This window comes from Scyliorhinus canicula, chromosome 1 (assembly GCF_902713615.1).
Source record: "Scyliorhinus canicula chromosome 1, sScyCan1.1, whole genome shotgun sequence".
Classification (NCBI taxonomy): domain Eukaryota; kingdom Metazoa; phylum Chordata; class Chondrichthyes; order Carcharhiniformes; family Scyliorhinidae; genus Scyliorhinus; species Scyliorhinus canicula.
This window is the reverse complement of record NC_052146.1, coordinates 286,897,808-286,920,393: the sequence shown is the minus strand read 5'-3', so window position 1 is coordinate 286,920,393 and position 22,586 is coordinate 286,897,808. Positions and strand designations below refer to the sequence as shown.

Genomic DNA, 22,586 nt, shown 5'->3' with positions numbered 1-22,586 from the left:
GTTGGAGAATCCCCGGGGGCGGCATGAAACCCGCTCCGACTGCCGTATTCTCCGGCGCCGGTGTTTGGGCGGGGGCGGGGTTTACGCCGCGCCGTTCGTGGGCCATTGGCAGCAACCCCCCGGCAATTCTCCGGGCCCCGATGGGCCGAGCGGCTGTCGTTTCCTGGCCAGTCCCGCCGGCGTGAAATCAACATGGTCCATCACGGCGGGACCTGGCTTGTAGCCCGACTAGGTCACTCCTCGGGGGGTCGCGGGGGATCCGGCCCCGGGGGGGGGGTGCCATGGTGGCCTGGCCCACTATCGGGGCCCACCGATCTGCGGGCGGGCCTGTGCCTTGGGAGCACTCTCCTTCTGCGCTGGCAACTGTAGGGCTCTGCCATGGCCGGCGCAGAGAATAACCCCCCTACGCATGCGCAGGAACATGGTGGCCGGTCTGCGCATGCGCCAACTCACACCTCCCCTTCAGCGGCAGTTGGTGCAGCGCCAACCCCTCCAGCGCCGGAGGATTCCGTACCTTCCGGTCAGCCGGACGCCGGAATGGTTCGCCGGCGGTGTGAGTCCGGCCAGTTACTGGAGAATCCCGCCCCATATGTCTAATTTGCCTAAGAGGCAAATACCTCATGGCAGCTAACCTAAACGCAAAGCAAAAAGAGAAGATTTGTATTTTTGGTCTATATTTGTAAACCCTCTCCATTTTGGACTTCTCAAGATTTAACTTTACTCAGACAAAGAGTCATCCAGACTTAAAACATTAGCTCCGTTCTTTCTCCACAGATGCTGTCGGACCTGCTGAGATTGCCTAGTGTTTTCTGGTTTTGATGAAACTTTATGTGATACCAAACACGTAATAAATCAGTGACTGGCAACCTAGGTTAGTGAGTGGGCCGCATGAATGGCCCCCCTTCACCTCAATCGGCCACAAGATTGAAATCAGACATGTTCACTAACCATTAAATACATTTAATACACATCAAATATTTCATTAAGAGTTGCTTAATCATTTATATATTAATAAAACTATCAACTTCAAATGGTAAAAACAAAATAAATATTTACACTTTGGAGGTAGAGGAAGGGCACAACTCTTACGGTCAATGTGCCTAATCAGCATACACACTTCCCTTGCTTTACGTACGTATCACTTCAGTCATACCGGTTGGAAAAAAATGTGCATGGAAACCAGCGGAATGTGGCAACCCTGCACATAGCACCAGTCAACAATCTGTCCGTGGGCCGCAATCAGAACCCAGATGGGCGTATATGGCTCCCAGGCTGCAGGTTATCCACCACTGTTATAAAGAGTACTGATTTAAAACATTTAATCTTTAAAATGGGTGGCACTGTGGAACAGTAGTTAACACTGCTGCCTGTGGTCTCACCTCCACAACCCAAAAAGATGTGCCGGGTAGGTGCTAAATTGCTCCTTAATTGGCAAAAAAAGAATCGGGTACTCTTTTAAAAAAAAATATATTTAAAATTACTGTGTTTCATTACATCATCCACATTAAATGAACCTTTTGTGCTAAAATGAATTAGTTTAGTACATAAGTTCATAAGATATAGGAGCAGAACTAAACCATTTGGCCCATCGAATCTGCTCCACTATTCGATCATGGCTGATCTTATCCTGGCCTTAACTCCACTGTCCTGCTCGTTCTCCATAACCCTTCAACCCATTATCAATTAAAAATGTGTCTTTACTCCTCAATTTGCTGGGACAGTGAGTAAATTTAAGTTTGAGAATTAAGAGCAATTTAATAGTAATTTAAGAAGGAACCTCCACAAAAGGGTGATTGGCAAACCATTTTATTGTTGGTGTCTGACTACAATGCAATGACAATTTCATCGAGATACATTAGTGTCACTTATATGTGTTGTCATTGCGATAAAAAGGCACAAGGCACTCACTGAGTAGAAAAGGGTATGCCAGGTCTCTTTGTGAATTTAGTACCCTTTAATATTGTAATTGATTGATCTGGTAGCAATAAAGTTTATTTCCAGACAAACAAAATCATTTGTTGAGAAGCTAAACTTCCAATTACAGATGACCAGGTGAAGGTACAATTAAGAAGATTAATATGACCATCCAGATTAGCATACAAAATCACAGTTTAGAATGAATCCGATTTGATCATATCCTTCCAGAAATATAAATCCATCATCTTCGTTACAACATTTGAGTTTTTAAAAAATACATCTGGTATTCTGACCTCAACCATGCTTTCTGGCAGCTTGTGCCTGCTGTTAAAAACTTTAGTTTCAAAGAATCAGTAAGCTTGTAGTGCTGGGAAATTATTTACAGCAATCTTCGCATCTATTGAAAATCAAAAAGGTATCATTGCATGTGACATAACTGAATCAGTTTCAATCAGCAATATTGCGATTCATTTGAATGATTTGAATAATAAGCAAAACTTATTAACTTTTTTTAGGTGTAGTACTTGAGACAAGAAAAACTGGAAGAATACATTTCAGTAGCCAAGAGGTGAACTCATATTGTATAGTTTTACGGTGCAAGGTAGTCTTCAGGAGTAAACTGGTGTTCCCCAAAAGGCACTGGACTCAAGGAAAAAAATAATACAGCACGTTGTAACAATTACAGGGGCATTCAGGAAATATCCCAATTTCATGGAAGCCAGTCCTAAATTATATGCCACTTCTGTGTGGACAGAAAGTATGACAATGAGTCAGTTTAAATATACAAACAAACTTTAGGTTTTGGTTTAAAAGTATAGCTACAAAGCAGAGCTCAAACTAGAAATATAACATTTGACTCCATTAAGATATAAAAAATTTCCCAACCCCTTATTCTGTGTTATGGGTTGTCCTGTTGTTTCAATGGACTACATGTACAATGAAGAACAAGGAAATATTCAGCTGTAGGGGGAATTGAGATACAACCATACATCAATACACTTTTTCGACTATTTAGTGCTTGCTTAATTCTTTTCCGTCAGTTCATACATATTTTCCCCAAAACTTAATTGTCCAAAATTCAGAATTTCCATTTGATGCAAATTGATAGAAAAAAATGAAGTGAAATGATTACAACTAGAAAATGTATGAATTCTTTTTTTTCAAGGTTTATTTTAATTTGTATGCCACTGCTTCGGCCACTCTTTCTCCACCCATGTCTCCAGCACTTTTAGCACATCAACCCTCTTGTAAAACTTGCACAGGTCAATCAACTGTGCTACTGTTTGTTCACTGTTCCTCAATAAGAACTCTAAAGTGGGACTTTGTTGTTTCTGCTCCAAAAAGCACAGTTCATCGTAGGTCATGCCCCATTTGCTGGCAAAGTTCCTCCAGTTTTTGATAGTTGGATGGTAGGGATCCAGCTTTAACCTCAGTGTGTACAGTAAATCTTCATCATTCATCAAGTCACCGATACAAGGAGGAGAGATGCTCAACGATGAATGCTTACATGTAGTTTCTGAGCAATCTGTACATGGTTTACTGTTTTTCATATCTGTAACCAAGAAGTGGGGATTAGTTTTAGGAAATATTCTTGAGGCATTCAGGCCCTCCAAAGAAATGTTTTCCACAAATATCTCTAAGAGATCATGTCTATATTTATCACTAGAGGTGCTATAGTACAAACAAAGATCCATGCATTTCCACTCCTGATTCGAAGATTAGCACATGTAGTCATCAGGTGAGAGCAAAATCAAGGGCTCGGATCTTACAGTTCCAATAGTTTTCTACCATTCAGAGCCACGATGGAACCAATGGAACCACAATGGGGGAGCCAATTTATGTTTGAATGTGGAAGTTGTGGTTTGCCTCAAGTTGTTCTGGGGGTAGCAAACACTACCAGCATGTAAATCTGGATGACTTGCTTGGCCCTTATCTTAATATTTCCACTCTTTTATTTAGAGCTGTACTGAGCGAATCTAAAATCTGCTCAGGAGTGCAGTCCTTTAAATCAAAGGCTGTAAATGTGCACAATAGGTTGTGGGATGTATTTTCCTCATTTACATTGGTTTATCATACCGTATGCCCACTGGCAATCATTTTATAGGCCCACCCCTGAAAGTGCCTAATTTTGCCACAGAGCTAGAATGGGCCCCTGCTGGATCTGGATTTTGCTTTAAATGCCATTTCTTTTCCCCATCCCATAACCCCTGGCATCTAAGGTCAATAGTTAAAGAAGGCAAATGTTCTGTACTGTAACTTCTCTTGTTTCACAAATGTTTCATTATATTCAAAACAGTTATTCAGATTATATTCTATGCACAAACACACCAAGAAACTATTATCTGGAAAAAAAACAGAGATGTTCTTAAAAACCTGGGATCAAAATTATAAGTTTGCAATTGCCATTCCACTCAATTAGGGTAGTCAATGTGCTGTTTTTGCTGAGGATATAGCTAGCAGCTCAAGGTGAAAACAAAAATGGAAGGAGAAAATTAATTATACTGAAAGTAACATAAATAAAACTAATGAATAAAATCAACCTTATTAGAATTCACATTTAACAACTGGTTTAACAATGATATTGACAGACTTCCGGTGGCGGCGATGTTCGAGTGAGCCGCACATTCGGCGGGCTCTCACTCCAGCGGGGCTTAACAGCTGATTCCCCGCGATAGCGGGACCACGGGAGCGGCAAAAAGGCTGCCGTGAAAGAAGAGGAGAGCGGGCTGCAGCGGATGGAATCGTGGGAGGCCAGCAGGTAGAGGAAGAAAGAGAGAGAGAGAGACGGAGGCAAGGAGGAAACTGACCTGAAGGGTAAGATGGCGGACCCACGGACCTTCCTTCCTCCAGGATAAGGAAAAAAAGTTTGGAGTTGCTGAGGAGGGACAGCTTGGACCCACTTCAGATGCCCAGGAGGTAAATTTAAGGAGCTGGGCGAAGGAAGGCGGCAGCGAAGGTGCTGAGGAGCGGGCTGCGGCACATGGAACAGCGGGAGTCCAGAAGGCAGAAGAAGAAGGAGAAAAAGGGGCAGAGACAAGGACCTGAAGAAAATTACCTGGGACCTAAGATGGCGGACACACGGACCCCGGACTCAGCAATCCAGCAGGCGCTGGATAACATGCTCCAGGTAATGAAGTCCAGTTTTGAAGCGCTGAAGCGGGACAGCTTGGACCCAATCCAGAAAGCGGTGAACCAGAGGCTGGACGCCCAGGATGTTAAAGTTAAGGAGCTGGGAGAAGCGGTGGAGGAGCAGGCGGATGCGCAAACGGTTGCAGCGCTAGAAGTGGACGGCCTGAAAGAGCGGCAGAGAAGACTGCTGGACAGAGTGGAGGAGCTGGAGAACAGAGTCCGCAGGAACAATCTGAGGATGGTCGGCCTCCCGGAAGGGGGCTGAGGGAGCTGATGCCGCAGCGTTTGTAGCAGACCTGCTGAAGCAGCTGATGGGGGCCGAAGCCTTTCCGCGACCGCTGGAGCTGGAGGGGGCACACAGAGTGCAGGCAAGGCAGGGGCGGCCGGGCGGACCCCCCCGCCCGATGGTGATTAGGTTCCACAGGTTCGTGGACAAGGAGCGGGTGCTGCAGTGGGCAAAGAGCGCCAGGAGCAGCACGTGGAACAACAGTGTTCTCCGCATTTATCAGGACCTAAGCCAGGAGGTGGCTCGGCGGCGAGCAGCCTTTAAGAATGTCAAGGAGGTGCTGTTCAAGAAGCACATGAAGTTTGGTCTGCTGTTCCCAGCTCGTCTATGGGTCAGGCACCAGGGTCAACACCACTACTTCTCCGAGCCCGAAGAAGCGATGGATTTTGTGAGGGACCTGGGGCTGGTCCCGAAAGGAGGCCCCAAGGACGCGAGTTAGGGCCCGAGGATATCTGTGGGAAGGAACGCCGAATGTGCCTGGACTGCTGCTCAACGGTTTGCTGGGCCAAAGGGGCCAAGCGGAACATTTGAGACTCTTTCCTTTGTTCATGGACATTTATGTGCTTTTTCTCCTTTTTCTGTGTTTTTCTTTTCCTGTTTGGGCTGGTTTGTGCTTTTTGTGCAGCTCGCGGAAGACACTGGAGCCGGCTTGCCCCAGTGGGTGGGGAGGAGGACGGGGAAACAATGGGAATGAGACAGGAAGGCGCCGGAGTGTTGAGTCACCGGACTAGCAGATTGGCTAGTCAAGGGAGTCAGATGGGGGGGGAAGTTACAGCCAGTAGATGGCAGGGGTGGGGGTATCGGGGGATGGGGTTAGGGGAGGGGGGGGTTGTTCTGCTGACGGGAGAGGGACTTGAAATAGGCACTGGAAAGGAGGTCGAGGGTGGAGGCAGCCAAAGGGCGGGCCAGGAATGGCGCGACGCACGGGTCAGGGGCCGGCCCGAGAAAGGCTACGGCTGACCGGCGGGGTGGGGGGGGTGGGATGTGCCCCCCGACCAGGCTGATCACCTGGAACGTCAAGGGACTGAATGGGCCGGTTAAGAGGGCGCGGGTGTTCGCGCACTTGCGGGCCCTGAGGGCGGACGTAATTATGTTGCAGGAGACACATCTGAAAGTGTCAGACCAGACCAGGCTAAGGAAGGGCTGGATTAGCCAGGTCTTCCACTCGGACTTGGACTCGAAGTCCAGAGGGGTGGCAATCATGATCAACAAGCGCGTGCAATTTGAGGCAGAGGGCATATCCGCAGACAGGGGGGGCAGATACCTGATGGTACGGGGCAGACTGGAGGGGAGAAGAGTGGTGCTGGTGAATATATATGCCCCGAACTGGGATGACGTGGACTTCATTAAAAGAGTGCTGGGGAAGATCCCGGACTTGGATTCTCGCAGGCTAATAATGGGAGGGGACTTTAACATGGTCCTTGACCCGACTTTGGATCGGTCGTGTCCCAGAACGGGTAGACTCTCAGCAATGGCAAGGGAGCTGAAATGGTTTATGGAGCAAATGGGGGCAGTGGATCCCTGGAGAGATATACAGCCAACAGGAAGGGGCTACTCGTTTTACTCGCACGTCCATAAAGTATATTCCAGGATAGATTTCTTTGTACTAAGCAGGGACTGTATGGGGGAGGTAAAGAACACGGAATACTCAGCAATTACCATTTCAGACCATGCCCCGCATTGGGTGGACCTGCAGTTCGGGGGAGTGAGCTATCAACGCCCGCAATGGAGGCTAGATGTGGGACTGCTGTCGGAGGAGGGGATCTGCGAGAGGCTTTGGAAATGTATAAAAAATTACCTGCAGGTGAATGACACGGGGGAGGTCTCAGCGGCGACCCTGTGGGAGGCGCTAAAGGCAGTAGTGCGGGGGGAGCTGATTTCAATTGGGGCCCACAGAGCCAAGGCAGACCGGGCAGAGATGGATAGATTGGTCAAGGAAATGGGTCGGATAGATGAAGAGCACGCGGAGTCCCCGGGGGAGGTTTTACTCAGGGAGAGGCAGAGGCTACAGGCGGAACTGGGGGCACTATCCACGAGCAGGGCCGTGGAACAGCTTAGGAAGGCGAGGGGAGTGGTGTACGAGCATGGGGAAAAGGCTAGCAGACTGTTAGCGCAGCAACTCAGGAGGAGGGAGGCGGCCAGGGAAATAGGTAGAGTGAGGGACGAGGGGGGGCGCAAAGTGGAGGACCCGGCAGAATTGAATAGGGTATTCCGGGACTTCTATCGTAAGCTGTATACTTCGGAGCCGCCGGAAGAACCGGAGGGGATGAAAAGGTTTCTGGACGGGTTAACATTCCCAACAGTTGGAGGGGGGCGAGTGGAAGAGCTGGGGGCCCCGATTAGAGTAGAGGAGGTATTGGGGGGGCCTAAAGGCCATGCAGTCGGGGAAGTCCCCGGGGCCGGATGGATACCCAGTAGAGTTTTATAGGAAGTTCTCTGAGCTGGTGGGCCCGGTCTTGGCGAGGGTTTTCAATGAGGCAAGGGACAGAGGGACCCTGCCGCCGACAATGTCACAAGCCACCATATCTCTGATATTGAAGCGGGGTAAAGACCCGGAGGCGTGCGGGTCCTACAGGCCAATCTCCCTGATTAATGTAGACGCCAAGCACCTGGCAAAGGTACTGGCGGGTAGAATGGAGGACTGTGTACCGGAGGTGATTGGGGTGGATCAAACGGGGTTCGTGAAAGGTAGGCAGCTGGCGGCCAATCTGAGGAGATTGCTCAATGTGATAATGATGCCCCCGGCGGGTAGAGAGGTGGAGGTAGTGGTGGCAATGGACGCCGAGAAGGCCTTTGACCGGGTGGAGTGGGACTATCTATGGGAGGTGCTCGGACGGTTTGGGTTTGGGGAGGGATTGGTGGATTGGATCAAATTATTAGATCAGGCCCCGAGGGCCAGCGTCAGGACCAACAGAGAAGTGTTGGAGTACTTTAGGTTGTACCGAGGGACCAGACCGGGCTGCCCGCTCTCCCCGCTGCTGTTTGCGCTGGCCATAGAGCCGCTGGCGATTGCGCTGAGAGCCGCAGAGGGTTGGAAGGGGATGGTGAGGGGCGGGGTTGAACACAGGGTTTCTCTTTATGCAGACGACCTGCTCCTGTACGTGTCGGACCCAGTGGATGGGAACTATACTGGGAATGTTGAGGAAGTTCGGCCAGTTCTCAGGATACAAATTAAATACGGTCAAGAGTGAAATGTTTGTGGTCCAGGCAAGGGGCCAGGAGAACAGATTGAGAGGGCTACCATTTAGGCTGGTTGAGGAAAATTTCCGGTATTTGGGAATCCAGGTGGCACGAGACTGGAGCAGGCTGCATAAGTTAAATTTGGCCAGGGTGGTGGAACAAATGAAGGGAGAGTTTCGGAGATGGGATGCACTCCCGCTGTCGCTGGCAGGGAGGGTGCAGACTGTAAAGATGACAATCCTCCCTCGATTTTTGTTTATTTTTCAGTGCCTCCCGATCTTTATCCCACAGTCCTTCTTCAAAAGAGTTAACGGGCTGATCATGAGCTTTGTCTGGGCGGGAAAATCTCCGCGGGTGAAGAAGGCGATGTTGGAGAGGAACCGCAGCGAGGGAGGGCTGGCTTTGCCGAGTCTGGTCAATTATTACTGGGCGGCCAACATCGCTATGATAAGGAAGTGGATGGTGGGTACGGGGTCTATTTGGGAGCGGGTGGAGGCGGCTTCGTGCAGGGGCTCCAGCTTGGAAGCCCTGGTCACGGCTCCTCTACCGCTGCCGCCGGCCAAGTACACCACCAGCCCGGTAGTGGTGGCGACCCTGCGGATATGGGGCCAGTGGAGGAGGCATGTGGGGGAGATGGGGGCATCTGTCTGGGCGCCAATCTGCGACAACCATCGGTTTGCCCCCGGCAGTATGGATGGGGGGTTCCGAGTATGGCGGCAAGCAGGGGCGGGAAGGGTGGGTGATATGTTCCTGGAAGGGAGCTTCGCGAGTTTGAGGAGCTTGGAGGAGAAATTTGGGTTGGTAAAGGGAAATGATTTTAGATACCTACAGTTGCGGGACTTTGTTCGTAGACAGGTCCCATCTTTCCCACGCCTCCCGCCAATGGGGATCCTCGACAGAATAGTCTCTAGGAGGGAAGAAGGGGAGGGCAGAGTCTCGGGTATAGATAAGGTGCTCATGAGGGAGGAAGGGTCCCAGACAGAGGAACTGAAACTTAAATGGGAGGAGGAGCTAGGCGGGGAAATGGAGGATGGGCTGTGGGCAGAGGCCCTGAGTAGGGTAAATTCGACCGCGACATGTGCTAGGCTCGGGCTGATCCAATTTAAGGTCGTTCACCGGGCCCATATGACGGTGGCTCGGATGAGCAAATTTTTCGGGAAAGAGGACAAATGCGCTAGGTGCGTGGACCAGCGAACCATGTTCACATGTTTTGGGCATGCCCTAAGCTGAGGGGGTACTGGGAGGGATTTGCGGGGGTCATGTCCCAGGTGCTAAAAACAAGGGTGGTGATGAATCCAGGGGTGGCAATTTTTGGGGTTTCGGAAGACCCGGGCGTCCAGGGGGAGAAAGAGGCCGATGTGTTGGCCTTTGCTTCCCTGATAGCCCGGCGACGAATATTATTGGCGCGGAGGGACTCAAAGCCCCCGAAGACTGAGTGGTGGCTTGCAGACATGTCGAGTTTCCTGAGGATGGAAAAAATTAAGTTTGCCTTGAGGGGATCTGTGCAGGGGTTCATCCGGAGTGGCAATCATTTATTGACTTCTTTGCGGGAGAGTGAGCGTCAGTGGGGGGGAGGGGGGGGTAGAGTAGAGTAGGAAGGAAAATATGGCGGGTAGTACCGGTGGGAGGGGAGCGGGCTTGTGCAATATGTTACGATGGAAGTATTGAAAGTACGTGGATGTTTGCACATTTTTGCCTTTTTTGATTTCTTTCTGATGATGTCTGTAACTGTTTATAAAGCCAAAAACTACCTCAATAAAATTGTTTATTAAAAAAAAACAAAAAAACAATGTTATTGACAAATAACTTACAGTTTTATGGTCTATGAATGCAGGTCTAGGAATGATCGGGAGAAAATGTGAGGGTGGAATGGGATGCATGTTTCAGAGAATCTCATCAGTGGCAACGAAAGCACTCAAAATAATCTTTGTACGATTGATTTTTTAAAAAATAAATTGAGACTACCCAATTCTTTTTTCCTATTAAGAGGCAATTTAGCATGGCCATTCACCTATTCTGCACATCTTTGGGTTGTGAGGGTGAGACCCACGCAGACAGGGGGAGAATGTGCAAACTCCACCCAGTCAGTGACCCAGGACCAGGTTCGAACCCGAGTCCTTGGCACCGTGAGGCAGCAGTGCTAACCACTGCACCACCGTGCTGCCCTCACGATTGATTTTCTTGACCCACCCCTCTTCCTGACCCCAGATTTGCCAAACGTGCCCCCGTTCAGAAGTGTAGTTATTTATTATACTTGATGGCAGGGGCAGTCCCTGCTGCAGTCAGCCTCGCTAGCAGCAAGGCCTACTGCGACCCGCACAACTACATTCCCCCGAGTGCCTAAATGCTACCCGTAGTGTTTTCTGGGGAAACAGTTGGTCCTATGGCCCATAGATCTGGATTTCACAGTGCCACAGTACGTTACAGCACAGGAGATCATTTAACCCTTTGTATTTCTAATCCACTCTCTGTCCTTTCTATGTAGCTCCACAAATGTTATCGTCAATTAAATATCCAATTTCTATGCCACAGTTGACTCTGCCTCCATCACGCTCAGGTAGTGCATTCCAAATCCTAAATTCCAGATGCTGCGTTAAATAACTTTTTTTCTTGTCACCTTTGGTTCTTTTGCAATTCAACTAAATCAGTGTCCTCTGGTTCTCGTTCCTTCCGCCAATGCAATAGTTTTTCCCTATTTACTCTGTCCAGACTATTCATGATTTTGAATACCTCTACCAAATCTGCTCACAACCTGCTCTTCTCTAAGGAGAAACAAATCCAGTTTCTCACATCTATCCACATTACCAAAGTTCCTCAACCCTGGAACCATTCTCATAAATCTCTCCAATGCCTTCACATCCTTCCTAAATTTGGTGCCTAGAATTGAACAACATTTGAAGCAGAACCAGTATTTTCTAAAGATTCATTGTAACTTCCTTGCTTTTGGACTCTGCCTCTATTTACAAAGCCCAGGTATCTGTATGCCTTATTAACCACTCCTCAACCTGTGTGCCACTTTAATTAATTAATGTGCATATATCTGCAGGCCATCTGCTCCTGCATCCTCTTTGGAATTCTTTATTTTATCTTGTCTCTCCTCATTATTCCAACTAAAATGAATGGCTTCACACTTCTCTGCGTTAAATTTAATCTGCTATGTGTCTGGCTGGTTTAGCACACTGGGCTAAACAGCTGCCTTTTAAAGCAGACCAAGGCAGGCCAGCAGTTCAATTCCTGTACCAGCCTCTGGAACAGGCGCTGGAATGTGGCGACTAGGGGCTTTTCACAGTAACTTCATTTGAAGCCTACTTGTGACAATAAGCGATTTTCATTTTCATTTCATTTTTAATTTCATTCCACCAGACGGTTATGTTCTCCTCTCCTCCTCATAGTTCACAATACACATGTTTTGTGTCATGTACACATTTTGAATTGTGCCCTGCACACAAGTATTCTAGGCCATTAAAAAACTTCAAGAAAAACAGCGGCCTTTATTCTGGCACCTAGGAACCCCGGTGTATACCTTCATGCACTCTGAAAAACATCACCACATCTCTATTTCCTGTCAGCCAATTTCAAAGCTATGCTGCCGCAGTCTATTTTATTTCATGGGCTGTAACTTTTCTGTCAGATCTGTTATGCAAGGGCAGCACGGTGGCGCAGAGGGTTAGCCCTGCTGCCTCACGGCGCCGAGGTCCCAGGTTCGATCCCGGCTCTGGCTCACTGTCCGTGTGGAGTTTGCACATTCTCCCCGTGTTTGCGTGGGTTTCGCCCCCACAACCCAAAGATGTGCAGGGTAGGTGGATTGGCCACTCTAAAATTGCCCCTTAATTGGGAAAAAAAAATGAATTGGTTACTCTAAATTTATAAAAAAACAAAAAACAAAAAGACCTGTTATGCAACAGGTCTGAGTCCAGCTGTTAATCGAATACACAGGTCACGTAGCTCACTGCAGCCAGGGGACCTTGCATCAGAACCGGGTCGGCGTCAGTTTTTTGCTTGTTACAGCATTCTCTGCCACATCACAAACTCCACGACTGGCAGCGGGAAAACTGTTGATTTGAACAACAGGATACTCTTTATCAAACACCTTTTAGTCTCTGATGGGGGGTGGTCTGATGGAGGTGCTGGGGTGGGCAGGATTTGCATTGTGAAGAAGAGGGGGCCCTCCGATGGACTTTTGGGGCACCTACATTAAATATTTATCCCCTTGGCCCACTGCAAGTTCCACCACATCAGGCCATGCTGGAAAATATGTGCACCAATCCCCACGTGAATCCCGACTGAGAGGGCCGGAGCATCACTGAAGCATAGAGAATCTGGTGTCCAGCTGTTAATCAGATGCAAATGGGTTCAAATGGCCCATTTGCATCCTCCCATATAGCTTTGGGTCCCATTCCTCTTGACTAATGGATCTGGGGAATGGTTAGGAAAAGCAAGCACCCTCATAAAGTGCAATGTTTATCAAATAAGATTGACCTGTAGTTCAGCCCAAGGGCCCCAGGTTAAATTCCCAGCTTGGGTCACTGTCTGTGCGGAGTCTGCACGTTCTCTCTGTGTCTGCATGGGTTTCTTCCGGGTGCTCCGGTTTCCTCCCACAAGTCCCGAAAGACGTGCTGTTAGGTAATTTGGACATTCTGAATTCTCCCTCTGTGTATCCGAACAGGCACCAGAATGTGGCGACAAGGGGCTTTCACAGGAACTTCATTACAGTGTTAATGTAAGCCTACTTGTGACAATGAAGATTATTATTATATTAGTTTTTGTAGTTATGATAATTAACCATAGAAATAGTTTATTTTACCTTCATCTGATAAACATTCTCCTTCAGTGTGTTGACTGTCATTCTCTTCAGGCTGCATGGCAATTACAGTACATTTCAGTGAGGTTAGTAGAGTAAGAACACAAAATTTGGGCTTGAAGCACAGGGAAGAATAATTTTCAACAGGAGATTTTAAACAAAGTTCATTTGCAACAGGTTTGCAACAAGATCAGAGCAACTAGATTTTTCTCATCAGAAAATATGCATAGCAGTCAAGTCATTGCAAACAAACCCAAATTACAAGTGTAATTCATGATTAAATCACACCTGAAAAATACAAGAGGCCCTTTCCCGTTCTGTTACTGACTATTAGGGAAGTCCTCCAAGGCAGTTCAGGCAATTAAAATGCATACAAGCGATTGTAGTTTAATTCAATACTACCTAATGACAGACTCTTTATACCTACTTCAATCTATTCCACAAGAGGTCTGCATTGAAATAGAGAAACTTCATGCACTTTCACCTCTGCCTTGAGAAGTCATGACCTTTTCCTTTGATGCCTTCCAAACATTGCCCTGCACTAATAATTGCTTTACATGTGACAAGACAGAAGTTTTGATTTACCTTCTTGCAAATGATGCTTATAAAATAAATAAGTTATAAAATATACATCTGTCACTATTTTTATTTGATTCTTTGTTTCTCTTTATCTGGCCATACTGTAGATGACCCTGTCATGTGTGAGTCGAAACTGAAGAAAAATTCTAGAATTAATAAAATTACAGAATGATACTAGATAGAAACTGATCATTTGCCGCCCATGCATGAACCACCTGGTTTAATCAAGCTTTACTGCTCATTTATACTTTTTACTATTCATCTTTTCAAGCAACTGTCTGAAACAAAATATCATGGACACCTTAAACCATAGTTTGTGGCAGAGAATTCCACATTCTTACCATCCTCTCTGTAAAGTTAACCTCTTAAACCTGTCCTCTCATTATTGTCTCGCTATTCAGGGAAATTAACTAGCCTCAATTTGCCAAGTAGCATGTTTCTCTGCTGTTTAATATTTCACAATTCTACAGTGATTTATAATCTTCTTAAAAATAAATTTAGAGCACCCAATTCATTTTTTCCAATTAAGGAGCAATTTAGCGTGTTCAATTCATCTAACCTGCACATCTTTGGGTTGTGGGGGCGAAACCCACGCAGACACAGGGAGAATGTGCAAACGCCACACAGACAGTGACCCAGAGCCGGGATCGAAGCTGGGACCTCGGCGCCATGAGACTGCAGTGCTGACCCACTGTGCCATCGTGCTGCCCTTAGTGACTTATAATCTTGATGAACCCCATCAATTTCACCATTTGGCTCTAGTGAAAAGGCACCTACTTGTCATGTCACTCTTCTTAACTGTACCTTTAGTAGCATCCTGCCAAACTGAGATTGCACATTTAAAAATTACTTTTATATCCTTACTGATCTGTTGGTGTTATGCTAGGCCAGCAGAAAACACATACATGCCCTTATAATGCCCTAAATACTTGGGAATGTTTTGGGCAACTCTGAACGCCAGTTTGACCCAGGCCTACAGTGGATGTTCTCCATGAAAAATAGATGTGAAATATGCCACAAAAGCTATTTTTGAGTAAATGGTTGTGGGTACTAACAAATTTGATCATACAGGTAAAGGCTGGGATTCAACCACCATGTTGCGCCTGGTGTCGATCCAGGTGCCGATCCAGGCGCACTGGGTGAATAGCAGGAACAGCCAAAATCGGACTTCCGGTTGCGGTGATGCGGAGCTAAGCTGCACGTTTGGTAGCTCCCGCTATTTTCGGTCTTTTGGGCTCTTTTAAGGCCCCGCAGCGCTACTGGTTGGACTTTTCCCCGTGTGGGAACACTTCCTCTAAGATTCTCCGCCGGTGGATGGCCTGGACCAGGAGCGGAGCGGTCAAAAAATCGGCTTTGGAGCAGAGAAAGGTGCGAGGCAGGAAAGGCAAGATGGCGGCGGGCGGGGAATCAGCAGCGTGGCAGCAGTGGGCGCGGAAGCAGCAGGAGCTGCTTCAGCGCTCCTTCATGGAGCTGAAGGCAGAGATCCTGGAACCGCTCATGGCAACCCAGGCGGCTCAGGGTGCGGAGATCCGAGAGCTTCGGCAAAAGGCCTCGGAGAGCGAGGACGAACTCCTGGGCCTGGCGGTGAAGGTGGAGTCGCACGAGGTGCTCCCCAAGAAGTGGTCAGCGAGGATGGAGGAAATGGAGAACCGCGCCCGTCGGAAGAACCTGCGAATTCTAGACCTCCCAGAGGGGCTGGAAGGTTCGGATTTTGGGGCCTATGTGACTATGATGTTGAACTCGCTAATGGGCGCGGGGTCGTTCCAGGGACCTTGGAGCTGGAGGGTGCCAATCGGGTGCAGCTGAGGAAACCCAAGCCAAACGAGCCGCCTCGGGCGGTGCTGGTCCATTTTCACCGCTTCGTCGACCGTGAGTGGGTGCTGAGATGGGCGAAGGAGAGGAGTAGTAAGTGGGAGAATGCGGAGGTCAGGATCTACCAGGACTGGAGTGCGGAGGTGGCAAAGAGAAGGGCTGGTTTTAATTGGACAAAGGCAGTGCTCCACAAGGGGGTTAAGTTTGGCCTGTTACAGCTGGCACGCCACTGGCTTATAAAGACCGCCAGCTCTACTTTGACTCTCCAGAGGAGGCCTGGGCTTTATTCCAGGCAGAGACGCTGGACTTGAACTGAGGACTGGGGGCTGGGGAACGGTGTACACAGCCCGGAGGCTTTGTCCTCCTTGGTATCCTTTCGCTTTTATCGGTTCTATTTGATGATGTCTTTTTGCTGTTCTGCTTTTTTGGGACTGTTATCTGTTTACTTGGGCGTTTTGTCACGTTTTTATTTCACTGGTTGAGAGTTTGGGAGTGGTTCGCAGTCCTGTTGCGTCATGTGCCCGTCTTTTCCCGCGTGTTGGGTCGGGGGGGGCGGGGCTCGGGATGGAAGCGCGGGCTTCTCTCCCGTGCTGGAGGAGCAGTGGGCGGGGGCGGCAGTGGTTGTGTTGCACTGGGGAGGGTCATTGGGGTGGCGGGAGCAGCCGGGGTCAGCAGGAGTCAGCTGACTTACGGAAGTACAATGGAGGGGGTTACGCAGCTGGGGGCGGCCCTAGCTTGGGGGGGGGGGGGGTTGGCGGGGCAGCTTGGGGGGGGGGGGAAATAGGGGGGAGGGTACCGGGTTGCTGCTGGAATGGCCGAGAAGGAACTGGAGCATGTAGAGGGGGTCGGGATGGGGGTCTGACGCCGTGGGGAACGGGCTCAGCGGGGGGCGCGGGCACGTGGCGGACTGAGGAAGGGTAATGGCTAGTAGCCCCCTGATCCAGCTGATAACCTGGAATGTGAGGGGACTGAATGGGCCGGTCAAACGGGCCCGCGTGTTTGCGTACCTGAAGGGGCTGAAGGCAGATGTGGCTATGCTTCAGGAGACGCACCTAAAGGTGGCGGATCAGGTTAGATTGAGGAAGAGATGGGTAGGCCACGGGTTGGGGGGTGGCGATCCTGGTGGGGAAGACGGTGTCGTTTGAGGTGTCGAATGTGGTGGCAGACAGTGGCGGGAGGTATGTGATGGTAAGCGGCAAGCTGCAGGGGGAGCGGGTGGCGCTGGTCAATGTATACGCCCCGAATTGGGACGATGCGGGTTTCATGCGGCGCATGTTGGGCCGGATTCCAGATTTGGAGGCGGGGGGCCTGATAATGGGGGGGGGAGAGGATTTCAACACGGTGCTGGATCCGCCACTGGATCGATCCAGGTCCAGGACGGGTAGGAGGTCAGTGGTGGCTAAGGTGTTGAGGGGGTTTATGGACCAGATGGGAGGGGTGGATCCATGGAGGTTTGTGAGGCCGAGGGCCAGGGAATTTTCATACTTCTCCCATGTGCATAATGCCTATTCCCGGATTGATTTTTTCATTATGAGTAGGGCGTTGATTGCGAGGGTGGAGGATGCTGAGTATTCGGCGATAGCCATTTCTGACCATGCCCCGCACTGGGTGGACCTCGAGCTAGGAGAGGAGAGAGACCAGTGTAGCCACCGAAATTGGCCATTCCCTCAATACAAAATGGAGGAACGCAAAGCTTGCAGGTTAAAATGGACAATGTTAACACAGCACAAGCAGGCTGCACCAAGCCAATGTGTATTCTGTCTGCTAAGAGAGCAGACAGCACCGAAACGAACATTCCGCATACTAATGAGGCAATCTGCGGGATAGTTAACATAGTAATGGAACGATCCCAGGGACAATGGACACAAATAGGGAAGTGACTGCAACAGTGTATGGGAAACCAGACACCCCGGCACTAGCGGTGCTAGAAAACAAAGCACCTGAAGGCCCGCCCAGTAACCGAGGGACAGCCTCAGTATTGGGGGGATTCAAACAAATCGATTGGGAAGAGACCCAATCGATTCCCAGCAGGTAGAGGGTCCACCCAAAAGGGCGCGAAGCCCTAGGACCAATAAAAGACAGGTCCCAAACTTAGTTTGTTCTTCTTGACCAGCCCTCCTCTCTGGACCAGCCCTCTCGACCAGCCTTTTACCGAAGAAGACCTTGACTGAGAGAGAGGAGAGGTTTGGGACAGCAGCCGCCAGCAAGTAAGTGTCTCACAACGATCGCTACCAGAGATAGACACTCCTGACCCCTTTTTAACCCGTACCAACCTGAAGTCTGCGGACCCAGTGCAGAGCAAGAGGCCTTGTCCCCTGATCCAGCAGTTCTCTTTAAGATAACTATTGGTTTATATAGTGGTAGAAATAGTTTAGTCATCTTAGCATGTGCATGAATAGATTATAATTGGATTATAATAAACTCATTTGCTTGAACTTACTAATTGGTGTATGGTTTTATTGCTTTGAACTTGACCTTGAAACTTGTGGCGGTATTTTAACGATACCTGGCGACTCCAGAGCTAAGTAACGAAACAGAGCCAAATCGAATGTTAAGCACACTCACCCAGAACGAGCAACACCAGCGCCCGCTTTGACACTTGGAGGTGGGGCTGCTGGCGGACGAGGAGGTAGGCGGGCGGGTTCGAGGATGTATCGAGAGGTACCTGGAGGCCAATGACAATGGGGAGGTCCGAGTGGGGATGGTCTGGGAGGCGCGGAAGGCGGTGGTTAGGGGGGAGATGATCTCCATTCGAGCCCACAGGGAGAGGAGAGAGCAGAGAGAGGGGGAGAGACTGGTGGGGGAGATGGTGAGGGTGGACAGGAGATACGCGGAGGCTCCAGAGGAGGGATTGCTGAGGGAGCGGCGTAGTCTCCAGGCTGACTTCGACTTGCTAACCACCAGAAAGGCGGAAGCTCGGTGGAGGAAGGCACAGGGAGCGGTGTATGATTATGGGGAGAAGGCGAGCAGGATGCTGGCGCACCAGCTCCGTAAGTGGGATGCGGCCAGGGAGATTGGTGGGGTTAAGGGTAGGGGAGGAAATGTGGTGCGCAGGGGGGTAGACATTAATGGGGTCTTTAGGGACTTTTCTGAGGAACTGTATCGGTCCGAACCCCCAGTGGAGGAGGGGGGGCTGGGGCGCTTTTTGGACCGGCTGAGATTCCCGAGGATGGAGGAGGGACAGGTGGAGGGACTGGGGGCGCCGGTTGAGCTGGAGGAGCTGGTCAAAGGGATAGGGTGCATGCAGTCGGGGAAGGCGCCGGGGCCGGATTGGTTCCCGGTCGAATTCTATAAGATGTATGCAGACCTGTTGGGCCCCCTGTTAGTTAGGACCTTCAACGAGGCAAGGGAAGGGGGGGCTCCGCCTCCGACGATGTCTCGGGCGCTGATTTCCTTGATCCTTAAGCGGGACAAGGATCCCCTGCAATGTGGGTCATACAGGCCGATCTCACTCTTAAATGTAGACACCAAGCTGTTGGCGAAGATTTTAGCCACGAGGATGGAGGACTGTGTGCCACAGGTTATCCACGAGGATCAGACAGGGTTCGTGAAGGGGAGGCAGCTGAATACTAACATACGGAGGCTCTTGAATGTTATAATGATGCCGGCGGTAGAAGGGGAGGCAGATATAGTGGTGGCGTTGGATGCGGAGAAGGCCTTTGATAGGGTTGAGTGGGAGTACTTGTTGGAGGTGCTGGAAAGGTTCGGGTTTGGGGAGGGGTTTGTCAGGTGGGTGAGGCTGCTATATGAGGCCCCGATGGCGAGTGTGGACACGGGGGAGGAGGATGGAGTATTTTTGGTTATACAGAGGGACGAGGCAGGGGTGTCCCTTGTCCCCCCTGCTTTTTGCGCTGGCAATTGAACCCCTGGTCATGGCGCTGAGGGAGTCGAGGAACTGGAGGGGGCTGGTGCGGGGTGGGGAGGAGCACCGAGTGTCGCTCTATGCGGATGATCTATTGCTGTATGTGGCGGACCCGGTGGGGGGAATGCTGGAGGTGATGAGGATTCTCCGGGAATTTCTCGGGGTACGAGCTCAACTTGGGGAAGAGCGAGCTGTTCGTTGTACACCCGGGGGACCAGGAGGGGGGGATTGGTAGGCTCCCACTAAAAAGGGTGGAGAGGAGCTTCAGGTACTTGGGGGTCCAGGTGGCCAGGAGCTGGGGGGCCTTGCATAAGCTTAACCTCACAAGGCTGGTGGAGCAGATGGAGGAGGAGTTCAAGAGATGGGACATGTTGCCGCTGTCTCTGGCGGGTAGGGTGCAATCAGTCAAGATGACGGTGCTCCCGAGATTTCTGTTCCTGTTCCAGTGCCTCCCCATCCTTATCCCGAAGGCCTTTTTCAGGCGGGTTAACAGGAGTATTACAGGGTTTGTGTGGACGCGGGACCCCGAGGGTGATAAGGGTGTTCTTGGAGCGGGGCAGGGATAGGGGGGGCTGGCGCTGCCCAACCTCTGTGGATATTATTGGGCTGCCAACGCAGCGATGGTGCTTAAATGGGTAATGGATGGGGAAGGGGCAGCATGGAAGAGGATGGAGATGGCGTCCTGTGTGGGCACGAGCCTGGAGGCGCTGGTAACGGCACCGCTGCCGTTCCCTCCAACGAGGTATACCACGAGCCCAGTGGTGGCGGCTACCCTCAAAATTTGGGGGCAATGGAGACGGCACAAAGGGGAGGTGGGGGCCTCGATGGGGTCCCCGATACGGGGGAACCACCGGTTTGTCCCGGGGAGAATTGATGGTTCCTGAGTTCGCAAAGGGCAGGTGTTAGGAGGTTGAGGGACCTGTTTGTAGACGGGAAGTTTGCGAGCCTGGGTGAGCTGGAAGGGAAGTTCGGGCTCCCCCCGGGGAACACCTTTAGGTACATGCAGGTAAGGGCGTTTGTCAGGCGGCAGGTGGCGGAGTTCCCTCTGTTGCCGCCGCGTGGGGTCCAGGACAGGGTGCTCTCGGGGGTGTGGGTTGGAGAGGGGAGGTTCTCGGCAACGTACCAAGTGATGCAGGAGGTAGACGAGGCCTCGGTGGAGGAGCTGAAGGGTAAATGGGAGGAGGAGCTGGGTGAGGAGATTGAGGAGGGGACGTGGGCGGACGCCCTAGGAAGGGTGAACTCCTCCTCTTCTTGTGCGAGGCTTAGCCTCATACAGTTTAAGGTGCTGCATAGGGCTCACATACATAGATACATAGAATTTACAGTGCAGAAGGAGGCCATTCGGCCCATCGAGTCTGCACCGGCTCTTGGAAAGAGCACCCTACCCCCTACCCAAAGTCAACACCTCCACCCTATCCCCATAACTCAGTAACCCCACCCAACACTAAGGGCAATTTTATCATGGCCAATCCACCTAACCCGCACATCTTTGGACTGTGGGAGGAAACCGGAGCACCCGGAGGAAACCCACGCACACACGGGGAGGATGTGCAGACTCCGCACAGACAGTGACCCAAGCCGGAATCGAACCTGGGACCCTGGAGCTGTGAAGCGATTGTGCTATCCACAATATTACCGTGCTGCCCCAACATGACCGGGACAAGGATGAGCCGGTGCTTTGGGAGCGAGGACAGGTGTATTAGTTGCTCAGGGAGCCCAGCGAACCATGCCCATATGTTCTGGGCATGCCCAGCGCTGGGGGAATTCTGGAAGGGCGTAGCAAGGACGGTGTCGAGGGTGGTAGGATCCAGGGTCAAACAGGGCTGGGGGCTCGAAATATTTGGGGTTGCAGAGGAGCCAGGAGTGCAGGAGGTGAAAGAGGCCGGCATTCTGGCCTTTGCATCCCTAGTAGCGCGGCGGAGGATTCTTCTTCAGTGGAAGGATGCGAGACCCCCAAGCGTGGAGGCCTGGATCAATAATATGGCAGGGTTTATTAAATTGGAGAGGGTGAAATCTGCCCTAAGGGGATCATTGCAGGGGTTCTTCAGGAGGTGGCAGCCATTCCTGGATTTCCTGGCAGAACGATAGAAATAAGGCCGGCAGCAGCAGCAACCCCGGGGGAGGGGGTTGTTTTGTTTTGGGCTGAAGGGACGTATTTGTTTTTTGTTCATGTCTGGCGTTAATTTATTTCTTCTTTTTTGTATATGGGGTGGGGGGGGAGGGGGGTGTTGGGGTTTGTTCTTTCTGTTCTTAGTATTTTCTGTTATTGATATTTTGTGAAAATTTGAATAAAAATTATTTTTTTTAAAAAGGAACAGCCAAAATCGAGATTCGCATCAGGTGCGAACCATTTTGTGATTCACCCGACCCACTCCCGATGGCGAGTTCAGGATCACGGGCAAAAATGGCAAGAATATCATTAATGCTCATTTGCATTCATTTCAATCTCATTGGTGAGACTGAAGTCAAATGCAGCAGCCTCCCGGGGATTTCCCGAGTCACACAGGCATCGTTTAATATGCCTGGGTAGCACGGTAGCAGAAGTGGCTAGCACTGTGGCTTCACAGCGCCAGGGTCCCAGGTTCGATTCCCCGCTGGGTCACTGTCTGTGTGGAGTCTGCACATTCGTGTCTGCGTGGGTTTCCACCGGGTTTCTTCCCACAGTCCAAAAATGTGCAGGTTAGGTGGATTGGCTATGCTAAATTGCCCTCAGTGTGCAAAAAAGTTAGGAGGGGCTATTGGGTTACGGGGATAGGGTGGAAGTGAGGGCTTAAGTGGGTCAGTGCAGATTCGATGGGCTGAATAGCCTCCTTCTGCACTGTATGTTCTATGTTCTAATACTCCTTTTCAAAAATGTGAGGCAGGCGCAATGGCTGCTGAGGGGACGTGAGGAGGTGAGTAGCCATTTCCAGGTTCCAACACGCAGCTCATGGGCACCAGAGTTGCTGCCCCAGTGTGTGTGTGTGGTGGGAGTGGGGGTGGATGTGTGTTGGGCTTGGTCGGGGGCTGGAGTATTTCAG

The 22,586-nt window shown here is 50.3% G+C and overlaps 1 protein-coding gene across 4 annotated transcripts in view; it reads right to left on the bottom strand.

Annotated features, from left to right (window-relative positions):
• Positions 1 to 1,770: 1,770 nt before the first annotated feature.
• The window catches only part of edaradd (EDAR-associated death domain), a 123,317-nt gene continuing 102,501 nt past the window's right edge, over positions 1,771 to 22,586 (bottom strand). For 2 of the 4 annotated variants that reach the window (XM_038814741.1, XM_038814716.1), the window contains exons 5-6: positions 13,317 to 13,428; positions 1,771 to 3,469 (exon numbers count right to left, since the gene is read on the bottom strand). In XM_038814741.1, coding sequence (XP_038670669.1) covers positions 3,090 to 3,469; positions 13,317 to 13,428 — 492 coding nt within the window. In that variant the 3' untranslated portion in view covers positions 1,771 to 3,089. The remainder of the gene's footprint in view (positions 3,470 to 13,316; positions 13,429 to 22,586) is intronic. The other 2 variants (XM_038814734.1, XM_038814725.1) reach the window with 2 other exon arrangements.